The following is a 27042-nucleotide window of genomic DNA, read 5'->3' as shown; positions in this document are numbered from 1 at the left end:
TCAGTTATCGAGCTCCAGCTCTCGTCCCCGCCTTAATTCTCTTTCGTATCTTTGTAAATAACCCATCAATTTCCCTAAAATTAAAAGCAGACATACTTCAAAGTTAGTAAATAAGATCAAGTCAGTTACTAAGCTCCAGCTCTCGTCACCGCTTTAGTTCTCTCTCGTATCTTCGTTAGTATCAGTCCAATTCCCCTGAAATTTTTACCCTCTGTATTTCAGACATAGTAAATATGAAGTAAACAAGTATAAAACTCTAGCTCATGTCCTCTGTCCAAGCTCACTTTTGTAAATTCATTACTCTCAGTCCAATCACCCAACTACATTTTCAGACATAGTAAATAAAAACCAGTTCAGTTGTCAAGTTTCAACTCTTGTGCCCCAGCATAGTTCATTTGTGCAAGTTCTTTATTTCCAACTATATCACATGAGATTTAAGATCACCTTATTTTCTAACGTAGTAAAATTAATCAGGGCATTAACCAAGCTCCATTCCCTCAGCCTTAGATCATCAGACATAAATATTTTCAATCAAGTCCGTCTCCAGCTTAACTCTTACCCTTTCCCTCCCTTACCTTCTCATCCCCAACTTATCCAAACCTTCAATAATCGTACTGTATTTGCATATTTTCTCTATATTCACTGTGTTCTTCGTATTCTCATCCGTGTTCACTCCATGTTCTTCAAATGTTCACAGTCCCATTCAGTTCATATTTTCACAAGTATCTCTATTTTTTATGTAATCTTTCTCTTAGTCTCATTATGTTCTCTACAAATTCTAGTCATATTTTCTATGTTTTCATGTTCATCACATGTTCTCTTTACAACTTTTATACTCAATATTCATGCTAACCTCAATTTTTTATGTTCTTTGTTTCTTTTAACCAATTTGTTTCTTCCATTCACTAACTAGTTTCTTTGTCAAATAATATTATACTGCATTACAGTTTCCTCAACAATTTTAGTCACCCAGTTTTTATTTGCAAAAACTATGTCAAAGTAATTCTCGTAGTCAACTTAATAGTTCTACCAGCCATGTTCTTAAACAAATCTACACTTTATTCAGTTCCAAATTTACAAAGACAAACCTTTCTTGTAACTTCTTAACTAAAAATCTTTCGCCAATCAACTAAAACATAGTCACTTTCGTCATTTCTCAACTAAACTTATTATCCAATCAACCAAAAAATTGTCAAAGGAATCTTTCCAACACTGTTCATAACTAAACTTATTATCCAGTCAACTAAAAATAGTCAGAAATAGCCTCGTTCAACACTGTTCTTAACTAAAACAACCTTTCTCTTAGCTAAAAATTGTCAAAGGAAACTTTTTTCAGCACTTTCTTAACAGGCACTATGTTTCATCAAGAAAAATTGTCAAAGGAAACTTTCCAAAACTGTTCATAACTAGCTTTTTATCCATCGTCAATCAACTAAAAATAATAACTTTCATCATTTCTTAACTAAACTTATTCCCCAGTCATCAGAAAATAACCGTGTTCTTCATGTTTCATTGTCATTTCATAACTAAAATTATCCATCAATCAACAGAAAAAGCCATGTTCATCATGTTTTGTCTTTTTGCTTAACTAAATTATGTTTTGTCAAGTAAGAAAAAATAACCAAAGATATCTTTCATCGCTGTTCTTAACTGACATTATACTTTGGGGAGCACAAAAATAGTCTCCCTCGTCATGTTTTGTCTTTTTCCTTAACTAAAGTATTCATCAGTCAACTAAAAAATAGTTGCTTCATCATGTTTCCTTGTCATTTCTTAACTGAAATATCACTTCTCTCATTTAAAATAGTCATGTGTAGCCTCTTTCCAACACTGTTCTTAACTAAAGTAACCTTTCACTTCGCTAAAATAGTCATATTCGTCATTGTTCCTAACTAAAATTATATGTCGTTAAGTAAGAAATATAGTCAAAGACTCTCTTCGAGACATCAAAGACATCCTTTAAGACTTCAATGGGACTCTTCCATTCATCAAAGACATTCTCTAAGCCCTCAAAGTTATTCTCAGCACAATCAAAAGTTATTCCAAGACAACAAAAGTCATTCTCAGAGCTATCAAAATTATTCTCGGAGTCATCAAAAGGTATTCTCTAACTCACTTTTGGTCATTAAAGTTAATTTCTATGTTATAAAAGTTTGTCTCAGAGACATCTAAAGTTAATCTTAGAGTTATCAAAGTTGATCTCTAAAACAACAAAAGTTAATCTCTGTCATCAAAGTTGATCTGCAAGATATCTTCGAGTCATCAAAGTTACTTTTCATTACATCAAAGACGCATTCAAATACTACCCATGTTCTCAGAAGTCTTTCTCAAAGTCATCAAAGTTATTCAAAGAGCTAACAAAAGTTATTCTCAGAGTCTCCTTCGTTCTTCAGAGAAACTTTCCAAAACATCTTTGTTCATCAAAGTTATTCTCAGAGTTAACAAAGGTAATCTCTAACTCACTCTCAGTCATCAAAGTTAATCCAAGAGACGTCAAAGTTAATCCAAGACATCATCTTTCATCAAAGATATTCTCTCTAAGCCATCAATGTTCTTCTCTAAGACATAAAAGTTATTCTCTATGTCAACAAAAGTTATTCTCTGAGCTAACAAAATACTACTCATGTTCTCAAAGACATTCTCCAATTCATCAATGTTGTTTCAAAGACATCAAAGTTAATCTCAGAGTTATCCAAAGACATTCTCAAAGTCATCTAAAGTTATTCTCTAAGACATCAAAGTTATTCTAAGAGTTATCAAAAGTTATTCTCAGTCATGTTATGTTATTCTCTAACTCTCTTCCATTCATCAAAGACATTCTCTAAGCCCTCAAAGTTATTCTCTAAGACAACAAAGTCATTCCCAGAGTCATCAAAAGTTATTCTTCGAAACATAAAATTTGCTCTGTAAGATATCTTCGTTCATCAAACTTATTCTCCGAGATATCTAAAGTTATTCTCAGAACAATCAAAAGTTATTATAAGACAACAAAAGTTATTCTCAGAGCTACCCAAAGCTATTCTCAGAGTCACCTTCGTTCGTCAGAGAAACTTTCAAAACATCTTTGTTCAACAAACTTGTTTTCAAAGTCATCAAAAGTTAATCTAAGACATCTGCTTTCATCAAAGTTATTTTCAGAGACATCTAAAGTTATTATGTAAGACATAAAAGTTATTCTCAGAGACATCAAATGTTATTCTCGAAGTCATCAAAGATATTTTCAGAGTCATCTAAAGTTAATTTCTATGTTATAAAGTTATTCTCAGAGACATCTAAAGTTAATCTTGGTCATCAAAGTTGTTCTCTAAACATCAATGTTGTTCTCCAAGACATCAAAGATGTTCTCAAAATCATAAAAGTTATTCCCAGAGCTATCAAAGTTATTCTCAAAGTCATCAAAGTTATTCAAAGAGCTAACAAAAGTTATTCTCTAAGTAACCTTTCGTTCATCAGAGAAGCTTTCTAAGACATCTTCGTTCATCAATGTTGATCTCTAAGTCACCTTTGTTCATCAAAGAAACTATCCTTCTTCCATCAAGTTATACTTTAAGACAACATTGTTGTTCTCTAAGACATCTTCAGGCATAAAATTTCTCCCCAAATGTAACTAGTTCAGCTTTTCATATCAAACTTACACTTCTGTTAAATATATTTTATTAGACATTTTACCTTTTAAACTGTTCTCTGAACTACACTGTTCAAACCTACGTAACCTATCCTCTCCACCCAATGTTACTTAGTTAACGTAACGTTCCTAAACCTAACTTTACCTATCCTATCCTAACATAACTTACCTTACCTTACCTACCTTTCCTAACTTAACCTGCTTAACCTATCTTACCTAACTTTACCTATATTACCTTACCATACCTTACCTATCCTACCTGACTTTACCTATCTTACCTAACTTAACCTGCATAACCTAACTTTACCTATGTTACCTTACCTACCTTACTTATCTTACCTATCTTACCTAACTTTACCTATCTTACCTAACTTAACTTCCATAACCTAACTTTACCTATGTTACCTTACCTTAACTTACCTATCTTACCTATCCTAACGTAACCTAACTTGCTTTACCTAACTTAATCTTACATTCCCAAACTGATGTATCCTAACTTATCTAGTCCAACCAGACATGCTCTAACTTACATAAGTATTCCTTCTTGTCTTTTGTGTTTCGTCAATCATTGTCTCATATTCATTTACTCATTTCATTAGTTAATTTCTCAAATGGTCACTTATGCATTTCAAGTGCTATTTGTTAGAGATTGGATATTTAAGCATTTCAAAGAATTTTTGTTATATATGGGCATTTACTCATTTCAAGGGATAATTTCTCAAATGGTCACTTATGCATTTCAAGTGCTATTTGTTAGAGATTGGATATTTAAGCATTTCAAAGAATTTTTGTTATATATGGGCATTTACTCATTTCAAGGGATAATTTCTCAAATGGACGTTTTTGCATTTCAAGTGTTATTTGTTTAAGATTGGGTGTTTAACCATTTCAAAGGTTTTTCATATATATGGGAACTTACTCGTTTCAAGGGCCAATTTCTCAAATGGTCATTTTTGCAGATCAAGGGTTATTTGTTAAAGTTCATCATGTTGCTCATAAGTTGTATTTATTATGTTTGTTATCATATGTTCATATTCCCCAACCCCTTAACCTAACCTCTTGTAATCTTAGTGTATTTGGTAGGTTCTATCATATGTTCTTATTCCCCAACCCCTTAACCTAACTTTTCAGATGTAGTTTGTTGAATATATTATCCTTTTCCTAACCTTTCAGATGTAGTTTGTTGAATATATTATCCTTTTCCTAACCTTTCAGATGTAGTTTTGTTTCTCCTTTTTATATATTTTTACCCAAACCATCTTTCCTTCTTTACTTTGATTCTCCTACTCCTTCTAACCCTCCTTTTCTATCTCTCTCCCTTATTCTCTCTCTTCCTCCCCCTCTCTCTCCCTCATTTGCTCAAATGCTCTCTTGTTTCTCAATTCAAGTCTTAGTGCTCCCATGCCCACACTCTCTCTCATTCTCTCTTCTTTGGTCCCATTTTCTTCCTCCCCCTCTCTCTTACTCCTTGCTCTTCTTTCATGCTCTCACTCCCTTGAGCTCTTGTTTCTCAATTTCAAGTCTTAGTAGATCTGATTCTTTACTATTGTAATTTTATTATTACTAAGATAAAGAATGAACTTATATGTGAAAACAAAGTAAAGAAGGAAAGAAGGTTAAGTGGGATGGTGGGTTTGGGTAAAAATATATAAAAAGGAGAAACAAAACTACATCTGAAAGGTTAGGAAAAGGATAATATATTCAACAAACTACATCTGAAAGGTTAGGAAAAGGATAATATATTCAACAAACTACATCTGAAAAGTTAGGTTAAGGGGTTGGGGAATAAGAACATATGATAGAACCTACCAAATACACTAAGATTACAAGAGGTTAGGTTAAGGGGTTGGGGAATATGAACATATGATAACAAACATAATAAATACAACTTATGAGCAACATGATGAACTTTAACAAATAACCCTTGATCTGCAAAAATGACCATTTGAGAAATTGGCCCTTGAAACGAGTAAGTTCCCATATATATGAAAAACCTTTGAAATGGTTAAACACCCAATCTTAAACAAATAACACTTGAAATGCAAAAACGTCCATTTGAGAAATTATCCCTTGAAATGAGTAAATGCCCATATATAACAAAAATTCTTTGAAATGCTTAAATATCCAATCTCTAACAAATAGCACTTGAAATGCATAAGTGACCATTTGAGAAATTATCCCTTGAAATGAGTAAATGCCCATATATAACAAAAATTCTTTGAAATGCTTAAATATCCAATCTCTAACAAATAGCACTTGAAATGCATAAGTGACCATTTGAGAAATTAACTAATGAAATGAGTAAATGAATATGAGACAATGATTGACGAAACACAAAAGACAAGAAGGAATACTTATGTAAGTTAGAGCATGTCTGGTTGGACTAGATAAGTTAGGATACATCAGTTTGGGAATGTAAGATTAAGTTAGGTAAAGCAAGTTAGGTTACGTTAGGATAGGTAAGATAGGTAAGTTAAGGTAAGGTAACATAGGTAAAGTTAGGTTATGGAAGTTAAGTTAGGTAAGATAGGTAAAGTTAGGTAAGATAGGTAAGATAAGTAAGGTAGGTAAGGTAACATAGGTAAAGTTAGGTTATGCAGGTTAAGTTAGGTAAGATAGGTAAAGTCAGGTAGGATAGGTAAGGTATGGTAAGGTAATATAGGTAAAGTTAGGTAAGATAGGTTAAGCAGGTTAAGTTAGGAAAGGTAGGTAAGGTAAGGTAAGTTATGTTAGGATAGGATAGGTAAAGTTAGGTTTAGGAACGTTACGTTAACTAAGTAACATTGGGTGGAGAGGATAGGTTACGTAGGTTTGAACAGTGTAGTTCAGAGAACAGTTTAAAAGGTAAAATGTCTAATAAAATATATTTAACAGAAGTGTAAGTTTGATATGAAAAGCTGAACTAGTTACATTTGGGGAGAAATTTTATGCCTGAAGATGTCTTAGAGAACAACAATGTTGTCTTAAAGTATAACTTGATGGAAGAAGGATAGTTTCTTTGATGAACAAAGGTGACTTAGAGATCAACATTGATGAACGAAGATGTCTTAGAAAGCTTCTCTGATGAACGAAAGGTTACTTAGAGAATAACTTTTGTTAGCTCTTTGAATAACTTTGATGACTTTGAGAATAACTTTGATAGCTCTGGGAATAACTTTTATGATTTTGAGAACATCTTTGATGTCTTGGAGAACAACATTGATGTTTAGAGAACAACTTTGATGACCAAGATTAACTTTAGATGTCTCTGAGAATAACTTTATAACATAGAAATTAACTTTAGATGACTCTGAAAATATCTTTGATGACTTCGAGAATAACATTTGATGTCTCTGAGAATAACTTTTATGTCTTACATAATAACTTTAGATGTCTCTGAAAATAACTTTGATGAAAGCAGATGTCTTAGATTAACTTTTGATGACTTTGAAAACAAGTTTGTTGAACAAAGATGTTTTGAAAGTTTCTCTGACGAACGAAGGTGACTCTGAGAATAGCTTTGGGTAGCTCTGAGAATAACTTTTGTTGTCTTATAATAACTTTTGATTGTTCTGAGAATAACTTTAGATATCTCGGAGAATAAGTTTGATGAACGAAGATATCTTACAGAGCAAATTTTATGTTTCGAAGAATAACTTTTGATGACTCTGGGAATGACTTTGTTGTCTTAGAGAATAACTTTGAGGGCTTAGAGAATGTCTTTGATGAATGGAAGAGAGTTAGAGAATAACATAACATGACTGAGAATAACTTTTGATAACTCTTAGAATAACTTTGATGTCTTAGAGAATAACTTTAGATGACTTTGAGAATGTCTTTGGATAACTCTGAGATTAACTTTGATGTCTTTGAAACAACATTGATGAATTGGAGAATGTCTTTGAGAACATGAGTAGTATTTTGTTAGCTCAGAGAATAACTTTTGTTGACATAGAGAATAACTTTTATGTCTTAGAGAAGAACATTGATGGCTTAGAGAGAATATCTTTGATGAAAGATGATGTCTTGGATTAACTTTGACGTCTCTTGGATTAACTTTGATGACTGAGAGTGAGTTAGAGATTACCTTTGTTAACTCTGAGAATAACTTTGATGAACAAAGATGTTTTGGAAAGTTTCTCTGAAGAACGAAGGAGACTCTGAGAATAACTTTTGTTAGCTCTTTGAATAACTTTGATGACTTTGAGAAAGACTTCTGAGAACATGGGTAGTATTTGAATGCGTCTTTGATGTAATGAAAAGTAACTTTGATGACTCGAAGATATCTTGCAGATCAACTTTGATGACAGAGATTAACTTTTGTTGTTTTAGAGATCAACTTTGATAACTCTAAGATTAACTTTAGATGTCTCTGAGACAAACTTTTATAACATAGAAATTAACTTTAATGACCAAAAGTGAGTTAGAGAATACCTTTTGATGACTCCGAGAATAATTTTGATAGCTCTGAGAATGACTTTTGTTGTCTTGGAATAACTTTTGATTGTGCTGAGAATAACTTTGAGGGCTTAGAGAATGTCTTTGATGAATGGAAGAGTCCCATTGAAGTCTTAAAGGATGTCTTTGATGTCTCGAAGAGAGTCTTTGACTATATTTCTTACTTAACGACATATAATTTTAGTTAGGAACAATGACGAATATGACTATTTTAGCGAAGTGAAAGGTTACTTTAGTTAAGAACAGTGTTGGAAAGAGGCTACACATGACTATTTTAAATGAGAGAAGTGATATTTCAGTTAAGAAATGACAAGGAAACATGATGAAGCAACTATTTTTTAGTTGACTGATGAATACTTTAGTTAAGGAAAAAGACAAAACATGACGAGGGAGACTATTTTTGTGCTCCCCAAAGTATAATGTCAGTTAAGAACAGCGATGAAAGATATCTTTGGTTATTTTTTCTTACTTGACAAAACATAATTTAGTTAAGCAAAAAGACAAAACATGATGAACATGGCTTTTTCTGTTGATTGATGGATAATTTTAGTTATGAAATGACAATGAAACATGAAGAACACGGTTATTTTCTGATGACTGGGGAATAAGTTTAGTTAAGAAATGATGAAAGTTATTATTTTTAGTTGATTGACGATGGATAAAAAGCTAGTTATGAACAGTTTTGGAAAGTTTCCTTTGACAATTTTTCTTGATGAAACATAGTGCCTGTTAAGAAAGTGCTGAAAAAAGTTTCCTTTGACAATTTTTAGCTAAGAGAAAGGTTGTTTTAGTTAAGAACAGTGTTGAACGAGGCTATTTCTGACTATTTTTAGTTGACTGGATAATAAGTTTAGTTATGAACAGTGTTGGAAAGATTCCTTTGACAATTTTTTGGTTGATTGGATAATAAGTTTAGTTGAGAAATGACGAAAGTGACTATGTTTTAGTTGATTGGCGAAAGATTTTTAGTTAAGAAGTTACAAGAAAGGTTTGTCTTTGTAAATTTGGAACTGAATAAAGTGTAGATTTGTTTAAGAACATGGCTGGTAGAACTATTAAGTTGACTACGAGAATTACTTTGACATAGTTTTTGCAAATAAAAACTGGGTGACTAAAATTGTTGAGGAAACTGTAATGCAGTATAATATTATTTGACAAAGAAACTAGTTAGTGAATGGAAGAAACAAATTGGTTAAAAGAAACAAAGAACATAAAAAATTGAGGTTAGCATGAATATTGAGTATAAAAGTTGTAAAGAGAACATGTGATGAACATGAAAACATAGAAAATATGACTAGAATTTGTAGAGAACATAATGAGACTAAGAGAAAGATTACATAAAAAATAGAGATACTTGTGAAAATATGAACTGAATGGGACTGTGAACATTTGAAGAACATGGAGTGAACACGGATGAGAATACGAAGAACACAGTGAATATAGAGAAAATATGCAAATACAGTACGATTATTGAAGGTTTGGATAAGTTGGGGATGAGAAGGTAAGGGAGGGAAAGGGTAAGAGTTAAGCTGGAGACGGACTTGATTGAAAATATTTATGTCTGATGATCTAAGGCTGAGGGAATGGAGCTTGGTTAATGCCCTGATTAATTTTACTACGTTAGAAAATAAGGTGATCTTAAATCTCATGTGATATAGTTGGAAATAAAGAACTTGCACAAATGAACTATGCTGGGGCACAAGAGTTGAAACTTGATAACTGAACTGGTTTTTATTTACTATGTCTGAAAATGTAGTTGGGTGATTGGACTGAGAGTAATGAATTTACAAAAGTGAGCTTGGACAGAGGACATGAGCTAGAGTTTTATACTTGTTTACTTCATATTTACTATGTCTGAAATACAGAGGGTAAAAATTTCAGGGGAATTGGACTGATACTAACGAAGATACGAGAGAGAACTAAAGCGGTGACGAGAGCTGGAGCTTAGTAACTGACTTGATCTTATTTACTAACTTTGAAGTATGTCTGCTTTTAATTTTAGGGAAATTGATGGGTTATTTACAAAGATACGAAAGAGAATTAAGGCGGGGACGAGAGCTGGAGCTCGATAACTGACTTGATTTTATTTACGGTGTCTGAAATACAGAGGGTAACAATTTAAGGGAAATTGATGGTTTATTTACAAAGACTCGAGGGTGGAAGAGGGTGGGGGGCGAGAGCTGGAGCTCAGTAACTGACTTGATCTTATTTACTAACTTTGAAGTATGTCTGCTTTTAATTTTAGGGAAATTGATGGGTTATTTACAAAGATACGAAAGAGAATTAAGGCGGGGACGAGAGCTGGAGCTTGGTAACTGTTTTGATCTTATTTACGGTGTCTGAAATACAGAGGGTAAAAATCTCAGGGAATTTGGACTGTTACTAATGATTTTGTACAAATGAACTAAGCTGGGGACAAGAGCTAGAGTTTGATAATTGTTTGCATTTACTAAACTATGTCTGAAATACAGAGGGTAAAAATTTCAGGGAAATTGGACTGTTACTAACGAAGATACGAGAGAGAGCTAAGGCGGAGGACAAGAGCTGGAGCTTGGTAACTAATTACTGTATTGAACTACATTTGAAATATGATTATTTTTAAATTTTAGAGGGATTGGAATGATAGTATTCTTTATACGACAGGGGACTAAGGTGGGGAACGTGAGCTAGAACTTGCTTACTAACATGATTTATTTGTGTAAAACTGACTTGCTTAATGAAAAGGAGCAAACATACTGACTTGCTTAATGAAAAGGAGCAAACATACGATGTTGGAAAATAGTTGAACTGAATGAAAGGAGAGAGAGAGAGAGGAGGGACGGTCCAGATATTATGAAGATAAGATAAGATTAAGAGCCGACTGGCTGGCTGGGCGCAAAGTAAATAAAGGTGACGTGAGAGATTGCGAGGTAAGGGGGGAGGGAGGGGGGTGTGATGTACGAAACCCTGAAAACCATGACTTACACAGGTGATTTTCTAAATTTATATGAATAACTAAGGCTTACATGGACGATTTTGTAAGTTGAAAACATGTAAAATATGTCCGTAGAGTTCTCCTGGAAGCCCTAAAGTGCTACACACGTTATTTGAATTTCTCCCATAAGGCCTTAACAAACTTCTATGTCTCGGAAATTATTTTTCTTATAATAACTTTAACAAACTCGTATGACATTATTTTTCATTATAAGAATTCCCTAATTCCAAATCTGTGACTGAAAAAAAAAATTACCTGAAAACCCCGACACGCTACACACGAATTTCCAGAAAAACAAAAAAGGAGCCTGTGAGTCGTACAACTCAAAGGGGTCCACTCGCCAAAAAAAAAGGAGCCTGTGAGTCGTACAACTCACAGGGGTCCTCCGCCCCCCCCAAAAAAAAGGAGCCTGTGAGTCTTACTCCCTACTACTGACGGGTGGGTGATGGTGCTGGGTGGACGGGTGGGTGTTGGTGCTGGGTGGACGGGTGGGTGATGGTGCTGAGTGGACGGGTGGGTGATGGTGCTGGGTGGACGGGTGGGTGATGGTGCTGGGTGGACGGGTGGGTGATGGTGCTGGGTGAACGGGTGGGTGATGGTGCTGGGTGGACGGGTGGGTGATGGTGCTGGGTGGACGGGTGGGTGATGGTGCTGGGTGGACGGGTGGGTGTTGGTGCTGGGTGGACGGGTGGTGATGGTGCTGGGTGGACGGGTGGGTGATGGTGCTGAGTGGACGGGTGGGTGATGGTGCTGGGTGGACGGGTGGGTGTTGGTGCTGGGTGGACGGGTGGGTGATGGTGCTGGGTGGACGGGTGGGTGTTGGTGCTGGGTGGACGGGTGGTGATGGTGCTGGGTGGACGGGTGGGTGATGGTGCTGGGTGGACGGGTGGGTGATGGTGCTGGGTGGACGGGTGGGTGATGGTGCTGGGTGGACGGGTGGGTGATGGTGCTGGGTGGACGGGTGGGTGATGGTGCTGGGTGGACGGGTGGGTGACGGTGCTGGGTGGACGGGTGGGTGATGGTGCTGGGTGGACGGGTGGGTGATGGTGCTGGGTGGACGGGTGGGTGATGGTGCTGGGTGGACGGGTGGGTGATGGTGCTGGGTGGACGGGTGGGTGATGGTGCTGGGTGGACGGGTGGGTGATGGTGCTGGGTGGACGGGTGGGTGATGGTGCTGGGTGGACGGGTGGGTGATGGTGCTGGGTGGACGGGTGGGTGATGGTCCTGGGTGGACGGGTGGGTGGTGCTGGGTGGACGGGTGGGTGATGGTGCTGGGTGGACGGGTGGTGATGGTGCTGGGTGGACGGGTGGGTGATGGTGCTGGGTGGACGGGGGTGGGTGATGGTGCTGGGTGGACGGGTGGTGATGGTGCTGGGTGGACGGGTGGTGATGGTGCTGGGTGGACGGGTGGGTGATGGTGCTGGGTGGACGGGTGGGTGATGGTGCTGGGTGGACGGGTGGTGATGGTGCTGGGTGGACGGGTGGGTGATGGTGCTGGGTGGACGGGTAGTGATGGTGCTGGGTGGACGGGTGGTGATGGTGCTGGGTGGACGGGTGGTGATGGTGCTGGGTGGACGGGTGGGTGATGGTGCTGGGTGGACGGGTGGTGATGGTGCTGGGTGGACGGGTGGTGATGGTGCTGGGTGGACGGGTGGGTGATGGTGCTGGGTGGACGGGTGGGTGATGGTGCTGGGTGGACGGGTGGTGATGGTGCTGGGTGGACGGGTGGGTGATGGTGCTGGGTGGACGGGTAGTGATGGTGCTGGGTGGACGGGTGGTGATGGTGCTGGGTGGACGGGTGGTAATGGTGCTGGGTGGACGGGTGGTGATGGTGCTGGGTGGACGGGTGGGTGATGGTGCTGGGTGGACGGGTGGTGATGGTGCTGGGTGGACGGGTGGTGATGGTGCTGGGTGGACGGGTGGTGATGGTGCTGGGTGGACGGGTGGGTGATGGTGCTGGGTGGACGGGTGGTGATGGTGCTGGGTGGACGGGTGGTGATGGTGCTGGGTGGACGGGTGGTGATGGTGCTGGGTGGACGGGTGGGTGATGGTGCTGGGTGGACGGGTGGGTGTTGGTGCTGGGTGGACGGGTGGGTGATGGTGCTGGGTGGACGGGTGGTGATGGTGCTGGGTGGACGGGTGGGTGTTGGTGCTGGGTGGACGGGTGGTGATGGTGCTGGGTGGACGGGTGGTGATGGTGCTGGGTGGACGGGGGTGGGTGATGGTGCTGGGTGGACGGGTGGGTGTTGGTGCTGGGTGGACGGGTGGGTGATGGTGCTGGGTGGACGGGTGGGTAATGGTGCTGGGTGGATGGGTTGGTGTTGGTGCTGGGTGGACGGGTGGTGATGGTGCTGGGTGGACGGGTGGGTGATGGTGCTGGGTGGACGGGTGGTGATGGTGCTGGGTGGACGGGTGGTGATGGTGCTGGGTGGACGGGTGGGTGATGGTGCTGGGTGGACGGGTGGTGATGGTGCTGGGTGGACGGGTGGGTGTTGGTGCTGGGTGGACGGGTGGGTGTTGGTGCTGGGTGGACGGGTGGGTGATGGTGCTGGGTGGACGGGTGGTGATGGTGCTGGGTGGACGGGTGGTGATGGTGCTGGGTGGACGGGGTTGGGTGATGGTGCTGGGTGGACGGGGGTGGGTGTTGGTGCTGGGTGGACGGGTGGTGATGGTGCTGGGTGGACGGGTGGGTGATGGTGCTGGGTGGACGGGTGGGTGTTGGTGCTGGGTGGACGGGTGGTGATGGTGCTGGGTGGACGGGTGGTGATGGTGCTGGGTGGACGGGGGTGGGTGATGGTGCTGGGTGGACGGGTGGGTGTTGGTGGCTGGGTGGACGGGGTGGGTGATGGTAGCTGGGTGGACGGGTGGGTGATGGTGCTGGGTGGACGGGTGGTGATGGTGCTGGGTGGACGGGTGGTGATGGTGCTGGGTGGACGGGGGTGGGTGATGGTGCTGGGTGGACGGGTGGGTGTTGGTGCTGGGTGGACGGGTGGGTGATGGTGCTGGGTGGACGGGTGGTGATGGTGCTGGGTGGACGGGTGGTGATGGTGCTGGGTGGACGGGGGTGGGTGATGGTGCTGGGTGGACGGGTGGGTGATGGTGCTGGGTGGACGGGTGGGTGATGGTGCTGGTGGACGGGTGGGTGATGGTGCTGGGTGGATGGGTGGGTGATGGTGCTGGGTGGACGGGTGGTGATGGTGCTGGGTGGACGGGTGGTGATGGTGCTGGGTGGACGGGTGGGTGATGGTGCTGGGTGGACGGGTGGGTGATGGTGCTGGGTGGACGGGTGGTGATGTTTCTGGGTGGACGGGTGGGTGATGGTGCTGGGTGGACGGGTGGGTGATGGTGCTGGGTGGACGGGGGTGGGTGATGGTGCTGGGTGGACGGGTGGGTGTTGGTGCTGGGTGGACGGGTGGGTGATGGTGTTGGGTGGACGGGTGGTGGTGGTGCTGGGTGGACGGGTGGGTGATGGTGCTGGGTGGACGGGGTGGGTGATGGTGCTGGGTGGACGGGTGGGTGATGGTGCTGGGTGGACGGGTGGGTGTTGGTGCTGGGTGGACGGGTGGGTGTTGGTGCTGGGTGGACGGGTGGGTGATGGTGCTGGGTGGACGGGTGGTGATGGTGCTGGGTGGACGGGTGGTGATGGTGCTGGGTGGACGGGTGGGTGATGGTGCTGGGTGGACGGATGGTGATGGTGCTGGGTGGACGGGTGGGTGATGGTGCTGGGTGGACGGGTGGTGATGGTGCTGGGTGGACGGGTGGGTGTTGGTGCTGGGTGGACGGGTGGTGATGGTGCTGGGTGGACGGGTGGTGATGGTGCTGGGTGGACGGGTGGTGATGGTGCTGGGTGGACGGGGGTGGGTGATGGTGCTGGGTGGACGGGTGGGTGATGGTGCTGGGTGGACGGGGGTGGGTGATGGTGCTGGGTGGACGGGTGGGTGTTGGTGCTGGGTGGACGGGTGGGTGATGGTGCTGGGTGGACGGGTGGTGGTGGTGCTGGGTGGACGGGTGGGTGATGGTGCTGGGTGGACGGGGTGGGTGATGGTGCTGGGTGGACGGGTGGGTGATGGTGCTGGGTGGACGGGTGGTGATGGTGCTGGGTGGACGGGTGGGTGTTGGTGCTGGGTGGACGGGTGGGTGTTGGTGCTGGGTGGACGGGTGGGTGATGGTGCTGGGTGGACGGGTGGTGATGGTGCTGGGTGGACGGGTGGTGATGGTGCTGGGTGGACGGGTGGTGATGGTGCTGGGTGGACGGGGGTGGGTGATGGTGCTGGGTGGACGGGTGGGTGTTGGTGCTGGGTGGACGGGTGGGTGATGGTGCTTGGTGGACGGGTGGGTGATGGTGCTGGGTGGATGGGTGGGTGATGGTGCTGGGTGGACGGGTGGGTGATGGTGCTGGGTGGACGGGTGGGTGATGGTGCTGGGTGGACGGGTGGTGATGGTGCTGGGTGGACGGGTGGGTGATGGTGCTGGGTGGACGGGTGGTGATGGTGCTGGGTGGACGGGTGGGTGATGGTGCTGGGTGGACGGGGGTGGGTGATGGTGCTGGGTGGACGGGTGGGTGTTGGTGCTGGGTGGACGGGTGGGTGATGGTGCTGGGTGGACGGGTGGTGATGGTGCTGGGTGGACGGGTGGGTGTTGGTGCTGGGTGGACGGGTGGGTGTTGGTGCTGGGTGGACGGGTGGGTGATGGTGCTGGGTGGACGGGTGGTGATGGTGCTGGGTGGACGGGTGGTGATGGTGCTGGGTGGACGGGTGGTGATGGTGCTGGGTGGACGGGGGTGGGTGATGGTGCTGGGTGGACGGGTGGGTGTTGGTGCTGGGTGGACGGGTGGGTGATGGTGCTTGGTGGACGGGTGGGTGATGGTGCTGGGTGGATGGGTGGGTGATGGTGCTGGGTGGACGGGTGGGTGATGGTGCTGGGTGGACGGGTGGGTGATGGTGCTGGGTGGACGGGTGGTGATGGTGCTGGGTGGACGGGTGGGTGATGGTGCTGGGTGGACGGGTGGTGATGGTGCTGGGTGGACGGGTGGGTGATGGTGCTGGGTGGACGGGGGTGGGTGATGGTGCTGGGTGGACGGGTGGGTGTTGGTGCTGGGTGGACGGGTGGGTGATGGTGCTGGGTGGACGGGTGGTGGTGGTGCTGGGTGGACGGGTGGGTGTTGGTGCTGGGTGGACGGGTGGGTGATGGTGCTGGGTGGACGGGTGGGTGATGGTGCTGGGTGGATGGGTGGGTGATGGTGCTGGGTGGACGGGTGGGTGTTGGTGCTGGGTGGACGGATAACTTTAAACTGATAACTTATCACTAACTTAGACTTGATCGTCCGGGCTATTATCACACCTACATAGCACTGCTTAGGTTGGTACATACTGAAACAAGCTACTCACGCTGGTGTTGGCGTGATCAGCCGGCTAAGACCATGCTGTTACTCACCCAATTCATCCTCGGGGTAGGCAAAATAATTGATGAGATCCTCAAGGCAATTGATCATCTCCTTGAGGTTGACTGTCCTGAGGAGCGCCGAGTGTCTTCTGGAGGTCTGAATGTGGTCCAGTCCTCTGAGAGACAATGAACACGCTTCAGTCACTTGTATATAATGGTATGTTATGACGTATCATGTATACAATGTTGTATACGTCATTGGGGGTTATATTTCAGTGTCAGGTACAAGGTACAGTCATATAGAACACGTTTTAATGATTCTTGACAACTAGAAAACCAAAGTAAGATATTTTCATAAACTTTATACAAATATTAATGCCTAAGAAACTTTTTATGCTGATAATATTTTAGTTTGTAATTGCGTTCATTTTACGTCGATAGATATTGTATATACTCTAGCAACTCCCTCATTATGATACAAAATAAATATAAGTTTTCTAAAATGCGTTTAAAGATAAGTAATATCATAATAAACATAAAGTTTTCTAAAATGCATTTAAAGATAAGTAAAGCACACAGTAAAGCATAGATAAAGCACACTAATTTTCACTACTAAGTTTTGTATGAGGGAACTTAGAAAAGTTATGAGAGCAGAAGCAGCTTCCAGGAAGGTGGCGACGCCGCTCATACTCAAGCAGCACCAGCTGCTCTACACATTAACTATCTTCCAGACTTAACTACAAAACGTGAGTCAACTAACATTCTGGAGCTTATTTTACATGTGTCAAGTACTAAAAGCATTACTTGTGAAACAAATGACTACGTGAATGAAGGATAACTGACATGAGAATGCCGAAGTAAAAAAACTTAATAGATGATAAGGCAAGGTACACGATGAAAATGAAATAGTTAACCTGATAAAAGAGAAGCTTAGACCAATAACTACGTCAATATTATTACTCACGAGATGAAGGTGTTGAAGAGGTGGGAACACTTGCGGATGACGCGACCAGTGCGGGACTCCTCTTCTTGACTCCTGTAGAAGTCGAGGCCGTCGTCCATCTTACCTTCTTCGTGTAGGGTGCCCTGCTTCACCTCCACCTTGCCCACACCCTTCTTCTTTATCTCGAATTGCTGTCAAGACACAGATGTTAAAGTGAGGACGGCCACATATGAGTACGGATCAACACACACACACACACACACACACACACACACACACACACAGAATAGGAGATGAAGTACCTAATGAAACAGACAGAGAGAAAGATCTAGGAGTTGATATCACACCAAACCTGTCTCCTGAAGCCCACATAAAGAGAATAACGTCTGCGGCATATGCGAGGCTGGCTAACATCAGAACGGCGTTCAGGAACCTGTGTAAGGAATCATTCAGAATCTTGTACACCACATATGTAAGACCAATCCTGGAGTATGCGGCCCCAGCATGGAGCCCGTACCTTGTCAAGCACAAGACGAAGCTGGAAAAAGTCCAAAGGTATGCTACTAGACTAGTCCCAGAACTAAGAGGCATGAGTTATGAGGAAAGGCTGCGGGAAATGCACCTCACGACACTGGAAGACAGAAGAGTAAGGGGGGACATGATCACAACCTACAAAATCCTCAGGGGAATCGACCGGGTAAACAAGGATGAACTATTCAACACTGGTGGGACGCGAACAAGGGGACACAGGTGGAAGCTGAGTACCCAAATGAGCCACAGAGACGTTAGAAAGAACTTTTTCAGTGTCAGAGTAGTTAGTAAATGGAATGCATTAGGAAGTGATGTGGTGGAGGCTGACTCCATACACAGTTTCAAATGTAGATATGATAGAGCCCAATAGGCTCAGGAATCTGTACACCAGTTGATTGACGGTTGAGAGGCGGGACCAAAGAGCCAGAGCTCAACCCCCGCAAGCACAATTAGGTGAGTACAATTAGGTGAGTACACACTCCTGCTACTCTCAACACTGCTGCCAACACAGCCACGGATCTTCAACCTCCACACAAAGTGTAAAATCACGCATACAACCAGCCACCAACGACTCCAAACACACACACACACACGCGCGCGCGCGCGCAGCCTGACAGAATCTCACCGTGGATACTAAAAGGTGCAGAAATACAAAGTGTGCCACTCTCTATGGTGTATAACAGGTCACTGGAAACAGGAAACCTACCGGTAAGCTGGAAGTGAGCAAATGTCCCAATATACAAAAAAGGGTGACAGGCAAGAGGCACTGAACTACAGGCCAGTTTCCCTAACTTGTATACCATGCAAGGTGATGGAGAAGATCGTGAGGAAATTTCTCATAGAGCATCTGGAGGGAAATAGCTTTGTAACACACCACCAGCATGGGTTCAGAGATGGTAAATCGTGCCTAAAGGATTAATAGAATTCTATGACCAAGCAACAAAAATTAGGCAAGAAAGAGAAGGGTGTACAGACTGCATTTTATTGGACTGTCAGAAAGCCTTGGACACAGTACCCCATAAAAGGCTGTTACGAAAGATGGAGCAACAGGCAGGAGTAAAAGACAAGGTGCTCCAGTGGGTAAGGGAGTACCTAAGCAACAGTAAACAGCAAGTAACTGTGAGGGGAGAGACATCAGAGTGGTGAGAAGTCACCAGCAGAGTCCCACAGGGCTCTGTACTTGGACCTATCCTGTTTCTAATAAATTTAAACGATCTTCCTGAGGGTATAGACTCATTTCTCTCAATGTTTGCTGATTATGCAAACATTATGATTAGAATCACGACAGATGATGACAGACAGAGACTACAGGACGACCTGGACAAGCTGGAGGAATGGTCTTGAAAATAGCTACTAAAGTTCAACTCAGGAAAGTGCAAAGGAATGAAATTAGGCGATGAGAGCAGAAGGCTGAACACAAGGTACCATATAGGAGATGAAATCCTGCAAGAGTCAAATAGAGAGAAAGATCTGGGGGTTGATATTACACCGAACCTATCCCCAGAGGCCCACATCAAATGGATATCATCAGCAGCATATGCTAGACTGGCCAACATAAGAGTGCTAGACTGCCTTGAGAAACTTATGTAAGGAATCGTTCAGGATCCTGTATACCACTTATGTCAGACCAATCCTGGAATATGCAGCTCCAGCTTGGAGTCCATACCTTGCTAAACACAAGACAAAGTTAGAGGAGATTCAGCGTTATGCCACCAGATTCGTCCCGGAACTGAGAGGTATGAGCTACGAGGAAAGGCTAAAGGAGCTGAAACTCACGTCCCTGGAAGACAGAAGAGTAAGGGATGACACGATAGCCACCTACAAAATTCTCAGGGGAATTGACAGGGTGGACAAAGACAAACTCGTTAGCGCGGGTGGAACATGAACAAGGGGGCACAGTTGAAAACTTAGAACTCAAATGAGCCACAGAGACATTAGAAAGATTTTTTAAGTGTCAGAGTTGTTAACAGATGGAATGCACTAGGAAGTGATGTGGTGGAGGCTGACTCCATACACAGTTTCAAATGTAGATATGATAGAGCCCAGTAGGCTCAGGAATCTGTACACCAGTTGATTGACAGTTGAGAGAGTTGACAAAGAGCCAAAGCTCAACCCCCGCAAGCACAACTAGGTAAGTACACACACACACACACACACACACACACACACACACACACACACACACACACACACACATACACACACACACACACTACACCTAGACCACGCCCGCTACGCCGCCCCTCGCCAGCGTGCCGTCGTGTGCATCCCTCCATTCTCACCCTGTAAGAGAGGTAGAGGCCTGTGTCCACGTGCTGGACGATGACGGTGGAGTCGCCGTATTTGATGAGCGGAACACCAATCACCTCCAGGTCCTTGTCCTCTAGCAGTACTTTGTTGTCGTCCTTCTCCTCCCTCAGGTAAAACGCGGTCGCCGCCATCGTTGCCTCGTCCCTGTGGGCGACGCAACACAATGAGGGCACCAAACATTTAACATTAGCAGCCACAGGCTAACTATGGTTGTCTAACATTATATCAGTATCTACAAAGAAATGTAAATTGATGCACGTGTATTTACCTGTGCAAAAGAACGAGGTCGTTTTGTTCGTTGATTCCAAGGTATCTGCCGGTGGTGATGTGTCGGATGCGCATGGGGTGGAACCAGTTGATGTAGCCGCCCGCCCACTTGGTCCGCGCCAACTCCAGACGCCACAGCGATCTTGCCTGAGACGTCACCGACCCGCCCTCATACACCACGATGCTGTATCAGTGCGCACAATGCAGCATTAACATAGTGAAATTAGGAGTAATGATGGCTTGCAGACATAAGATGGCTTGTCTTAAATTTGTGATCTAATCTTACTAGAGTCGTCTTGATGAATCATTAATCCCAAGCATAAAGGTCGTCGAAATCAACGATGTGTTTGTTGTGTGGTGTTATATTTTGATAAAGAAAAGGTAACATTTACACTTACAGATTAAAACTTGATTGAAAATAATTGTAATACAACATTTTGTCTCTTTGGACTATTGCATATAGATTTCTGCACATATTTAACCTAACTATCCTTCTATGTTCCTCCCTCCCTCCCACACTCATGTGTCTGCTTACTTCTGGTCTGACTGTTCCTCCCTCCCTCCCACACTCATGTGTCTGCTTACTTCTGGTCTGACTGTTCCTCCCTCCCTCCCACACTCATGTCTGCTTACTTCTGGTCTGACTGTTCCTCCCTCCCTCCCACACTCATGTGTCTGCTTACTTCTGGCCTGACTGTTCCTCCCTCCCTCCCACACTCATGTCTGCTTACTTCTGGTCTGACTGTTCCTCCCTCCCTCCCACACTCATGTGTCTGCTTACTTCTGGTCTGACTGTTCCACCCTCCCTCCCACACTCATGTGTCTGCTTACTTCTGGTCTGACTGTTCCTCCCTCCCTCCCACACTCATGTCTGCTTACTTCTGGTCTGACTGTTCCTCCCTCCCTCCCACACTCATGTGTCTGCTTACTTCTGGCCTGACTGTTCCTCCCTCCCTCCCACACTCATGTCTGCTTACTTCTGGTCTGACTGTTCCTCCCTCCCTCCCACACTCATGTCTGCTTACTTGTGGTCTGACTGTTCCTCCCTCCCTCCCACACTCATGTCTGCTTACTTCTGGTCTGACTGTTCCTCCCTCCCTCCCACACTCATGTCTGCTTACTTCTGGTCTGACTGTTCCTCCCTCCCTCCCACACTCATGTGTCTGCTTACTTCTGGCCTGACTGTTCCTCCCTCCCTCCCACACTCATGTCTGCTTACTTCTGGTCTGACTGTTCCTCCCTCCCTCCCACACTCATGTGTCTGCTTACTTCTGGCCTGACTGTTCCTCCCTCCCTCCCACACTCATGTCTGCTTACTTCTGGTCTGACTGTTCCTCCCTCCCTCCCACACTCATGTGTCTGCTTACTTCTGGTCTGACTGTTCCTCCCTCCCTCCCACACTCATGTGTCTGCTTACTTCTGGTCTGACTGTTCCTCCCTCCCTCCCACACTCATGTGTCTGCTTACTTCTGGTCTGACTGTTCCTCCCTCCCTCCCACACTCATGTCTGCTTACTTCTGGTCTGACTGTTCCTCCCTCCCTCCCACACTCATGTGTCTGCTTACTTCTGGCCTGACTGTTCCTCCCTCCCTCCCACACTCATGTCTGCTTACTTCTGGTCTGACTGTTCCTCCCTCCCTCCCACACTCATGTGTCTGCTTACTTCTGGTCTGACTGTTCCTCCCTCCCTCCCACACTCATGTCTGCTTACTTCTGGTCTGACTTCCTCCCTCCCTCCCACACTCATGTGTCTGCTTACTTCTGGTCTGACTGTTCCACCCTCCCTCCCACACTCATGTGTCTGCTTACTTCTGGTCTGACTGTTCCTCCCTCCCTCCCACACTCATGTGTCTGCTTACTTCTGGTCTGACTGTTCCTCCCTCCCTCCCACACTCATGTCTGCTTACTTCTGGTCTGACTGTTCCTCCCTCCCTCCCACACTCATGTGTCTGCTTACTTCTGGTCTGACTGTTCCACCCTCCCTCCCACACTCATGTGTCTGCTTACTTCTGGTCTGACTGTTCCTCCCTCCCTCCCACACTCATGTCTGCTTACTTCTGGTCTGACTGTTCCTCCCTCCCTCCCACACTCATGTGTCTGCTTACTTCTGGCCTGACTGTTCCTCCCTCCCTCCCACACTCATGTCTGCTTACTTCTGGTCTGACTGTTCCTCCCTCCGTCCCACACTCATGTCTGCTTACTTCTGGTCTGACTGTTCCTCCCTCCCTCCCACACTCATGTCTGCTTACTTCTGGTCTGACTGTTCCTCCCTCCCTCCCACACTCATGTCTGCTTACTTCTGGTCTGACTGTTCCTCCCTCCCTCCCACACTCATGTGTCTGCTTACTTCTGGCCTGACTGTTCCTCCCTCCCTCCCACACTCATGTCTGCTTACTTCTGGTCTGACTGTTCCTCCCTCCCTCCCACACTCATGTGTCTGCTTACTTCTGGTCTGACTGTTCCTCCCTCCCTCCCACACTCATGTGTCTGCTTACTTCTGGTCTGACTGTTCCTCCCTCCCTCCCACACTCATGTGTCTGCTTACTTCTGGTCTGACTGTTCCACCCTCCCTCCCACACTCATGTGTCTGCTTACTTCTGGTCTGACTGTTCCTCCCTCCCTCCCACACTCATGTGTCTGCTTACTTCTGGCCTGACTGTTCCTCCCTCCCTCCCACACTCATGTGTCTGCTTACTTCTGGTCTGACTGTTCCACCCTCCCTCCCACACTCATGTGTCTGCTTACTTCTGGTCTGACTGTTCCACCCTCCCTCCCACACTCATGTGTCTGCTTACTTCTGGTCTGACTGTTCCTCCCTCCCTCCCACACTCATGTCTGCTTACTTCTGGCCCTGACTGTTCCACCCTCCCTCCCACACTCATGTCTGCTTACTTCTGGTCTGACTGTTCCTCCCTCCCTCCCACACTCATGTGTCTGCTTACTTCTGGTCTGACTGTTCCTCCCTCCCTCCCACACTCATGTCTGCTTACTTCTGGTCTGACTGTTCCTCCCTCCCTCCCACACTCATGTGTCTGCTTACTTCTGGTCTGACTGTTCCTCCCTCCCTCCCACACTCATGTCTGCTTACTTCTGGTCTGACTGTTCCACCCTCCCTCCCACACTCATGTGTCTGCTTACTTCTGGTCTGACTGTTCCTCCCTCCCTCCCACACTCATGTCTGCTTACTTCTGGTCTGACTGTTCCTCCCTCCCTCCCACACTCATGTGTCTGCTTACTTCTGGTCTGACTTCCTCCCTCCCTCCCACACTCATGTCTGCTTACTTCTGGTCTGACTGTTCCTCCCTCCCTCCCACACTCATGTGTCTGCTTACTTCTGGTCTGACTTCCTCCCTCCCTCCCACACTCATGTGTCTGCTTACTTCTGGTCTGACTGTTCCTCCCTCCCTCCCACACTCATGTCTGCTTACTTCTGGTCTGACTGTTCCTCCCTCCCTCCCACACTCATGTGTCTGCTTACTTCTGGTCTGACTTCCTCCCTCCCTCCCACACTCATGTCTGCTTACTTCTGGTCTGACTGTTCCTCCCTCCCTCCCACACTCATGTCTGCTTACTTCTGGTCTGACTGTTCCTCCCTCCCTCCCACACTCATGTGTCTGCTTACTTCTGGTCTGACTTCCTCCCTCCCTCCCACACTCATGTCTGCTTACTTCTGGTCTGACTGTTCCTCCCTCCCTCCCACACTCATGTCTGCTTACTTCTGGTCTGACTGTTCCTCCCTCCCTCCCACACTCATGTGTCTGCTTACTTCTGGTCTGACTTCCTCCCTCCCTCCCACACTCATGTCTGCTTACTTCTGGTCTGACTGTTCCTCCCTCCCTCCCACACTCATGTCTGCTTACTTCTGGTCTGACTGTTCCTCCCTCCCTCCCACACTCATGTCTGCTTACTTCTGGTCTGACTGTTCCACCCTCCCTCCCACACTCATGTCTGCTTACTTCTGGTCTGACTGTTCCTCCCTCCCTCCCACACTCATGTCTGCTTACTTCTGGTCTGACTGTTCCACCCTCCCTCCACACTCATGTGTCTGCTTACTTCTGGTCTGACTGTTCCTCCCTCCCTCCCACACTCATGTGTCTGCTTACTTCTGGTCTGACTGTTCCACCCTCCCTCCCACACTCATGTGTCTGCTTACTTCTGGTCTGACTGTTCCACCCTCCCTCCCACACTCATGTGTCTGCTTACTTCTGGTCTGACTGTTCCTCCCTCCCTCCCACACTCATGTGTCTGCTTACTTCTGGTCTGACTGTTCCTCCCTCCCTCCCACACTCATGTCTGCTTACTTCTGGTCTGACTGTTCCACCCTCCCTCCCACACTCATGTGTCTGCTTACTTCTGGTCTGACTGTTCCTCCCTCCCTCCCACACTCATGTGTCTGCTTACTTCTGGTCTGACTGTTCCACCCTCCCTCCCACACTCATGTGTCTGCTTACTTCTGGTCTGACTGTTCCACCCTCCCTCCCACACTCATGTCTGCTTACTTCTGGTCTGACTGTTCCTCCCTCCCTCCCACACTCATGTCTGCTTACTTCTGGTCTGACTGTTCCACCCTCCCTCCCACACTCATGTCTGCTTACTTCTGGTCTGACTGTTCCTCCCTCCCTCCCACACTCATGTCTGCTTACTTCTGGTCTGACTGTTCCTCCCTCCCTCCCACACTCATGTCTGCTTACTTCTGGTCTGACTGTTCCTCCCTCCCTCCCACACTCATGTGTCTGCTTACTTCTGGTCTGACTGTTCCACCCTCCCTCCCACACTCATGTCTGCTTACTTCTGGTCTGACTGTTCCTCCCTCCCTCCCACACTCATGTCTGCTTACTTCTGGTCTGACTGTTCCTCCCTCCCTCCCACACTCATGTCTGCTTACTTCTGGTCTGACTGTTCCTCCCTCCCTCCCACACTCATGTGTCTGCTTACTTCTGGTCTGACTGTTCCTCCCTCCCTCCCACACTCATGTCTGCTTACTTCTGGTCTGACTGTTCCTCCCTCCCTCCCACACTCATGTGTCTGCTTACTTCTGGTCTGACTGTTCCTCCCTCCCTCCCACACTCATGTGTCTGCTTACTTCTGGTCTGACTGTTCCACCCTCCCTCCCACACTCATGTGTCTGCTTACTTCTGGTCTGACTGTTCCACCCTCCCTCCCTCCCTCCCACACTCATGTGTCTGCTTACTTCTGGTCTGACTGTTCCTCCCTCCCTCCCACACTCATGTGTCTGCTTACTTCTGGTCTGACTGTTCCTCCCTCCCTCCCACACTCATGTGTCTGCTTACTTCTGGTCTGACTGTTCCTCCCTCCCTCCCACACTCATGTCTGCTTACTTCTGGTCTGACTGTTCCACCCTCCCTCCCACACTCATGTCTGCTTACTTCTGGTCTGACTGTTCCTCCCTCCCTCCCACACTCATGTCTGCTTACTTCTGGTCTGACTGTTCCTCCCTCCCTCCCACACTCATGTCTGCTTACTTCTGGTCTGACTGTTCCACCCTCCCTCCCACACTCATGTGTCTGCTTACTTCTGGCCTGGCTGCTCGGACCAGGTGGAGGGGATGGAGAGACACTCGTCGCCGCCATGGAAGAACCTGAGCACCTCACCGCCGAACACACAAGCTGAGGACAAGCGGAAAACAAAATTAACCAGAGCAGTTGAGAAAGAATGCTTGACAGCAGTAATGAATGGTCCAAATAACAATGTTTTCTTGGGATATCCCTGGCCGAGCAGAAGCCACGAGTTCACACAGCATCAGTGTTGAACCGGAAATCCATCAAACTTCTTTCTTTGGAGTGAAGTTTGAAAAGAACTTCTTTTTTTTTATGATACGTGTAGTTTGAGAAGCTTATCTCGTCCCAACGACCGTACAAGTGATGCTGGGAGATGCATCATGTTGACACGTCATGTGTTGACTAAATGCCTTGACTAAATGTGTTGACATTTAGTCAAGGCTGTAGCGTTCCAAAGTCACGGACCAACAGCTTTATTATTCCCGTTCCTAAACCTAACCAGCAGAGTGCTTTTCGCCCAATCTCCCTCACTAGTTGTCTTCACGCGCACCACCGACGACCGTTGGAGGCTTCATATGCTTGAGGCTGTGTTCATTCAGGAGCTGACATCAGTAATCATCATCCAGATGAATTCAGCTTCGAGCATACAACTGTTCGATGGTCCTCCGTTAATGAAGAGGGAAAATGTAAGACCTGGCGGACAGCTGGAAGCCGGAGTGAGGCAACAGTCACCTCACCGTCCCTTCACTGCTCCCTACGATTAAGGGGGTTAGGTGAATCATAGAATGAAGTGTCCCCACACTTATAAATTTCTAGAGTTCTCCTTGTAAGTTCAGTACAGCTGTGTTAGTGCTATACTGACAGACACTGGTAAACTATTCTGACTGGTAAACACACAAAGGGTTCCACCCTTGCGAGAGACTCGAACCTAGAAGGCCAGATGTTCGCCACTGGAACATTATCTAACACAGTGCACAGTTACAAACCCATCTATACATCTTGGTGCACGAACATTCCCTCATGCACCCGGGCTCTGTCAACCAAATGAACAAAT

The 27042-nt window shown here is 45.7% G+C and overlaps 1 protein-coding gene across 1 annotated transcript in view; it reads right to left on the bottom strand.

The window, feature by feature from the left end:
• Positions 1-27042, bottom strand: part of LOC138357483 (ryanodine receptor-like) — a 253397-nt gene that overhangs the window by 46983 nt on the left and 179372 nt on the right. Inside the window, exons 9-13 of the mRNA XM_069314340.1 lie at positions 26003-26096; positions 20471-20653; positions 20175-20346; positions 17383-17552; positions 16470-16594 (exon numbers count right to left, since the gene is read on the bottom strand). Of these exons, the coding sequence (XP_069170441.1) occupies positions 16470-16594; positions 17383-17552; positions 20175-20346; positions 20471-20653; positions 26003-26096 (744 nt within the window). The remainder of the gene's footprint in view (positions 1-16469; positions 16595-17382; positions 17553-20174; positions 20347-20470; positions 20654-26002; positions 26097-27042) is intronic.

Source organism: Procambarus clarkii, chromosome 78 (assembly GCF_040958095.1).
Source record: "Procambarus clarkii isolate CNS0578487 chromosome 78, FALCON_Pclarkii_2.0, whole genome shotgun sequence".
NCBI lineage: Eukaryota > Metazoa > Arthropoda > Malacostraca > Decapoda > Cambaridae > Procambarus > Procambarus clarkii.
The sequence above is the reverse complement of the archived record's forward strand: the minus strand, read 5'-3'. Positions and strand labels throughout refer to the sequence as shown.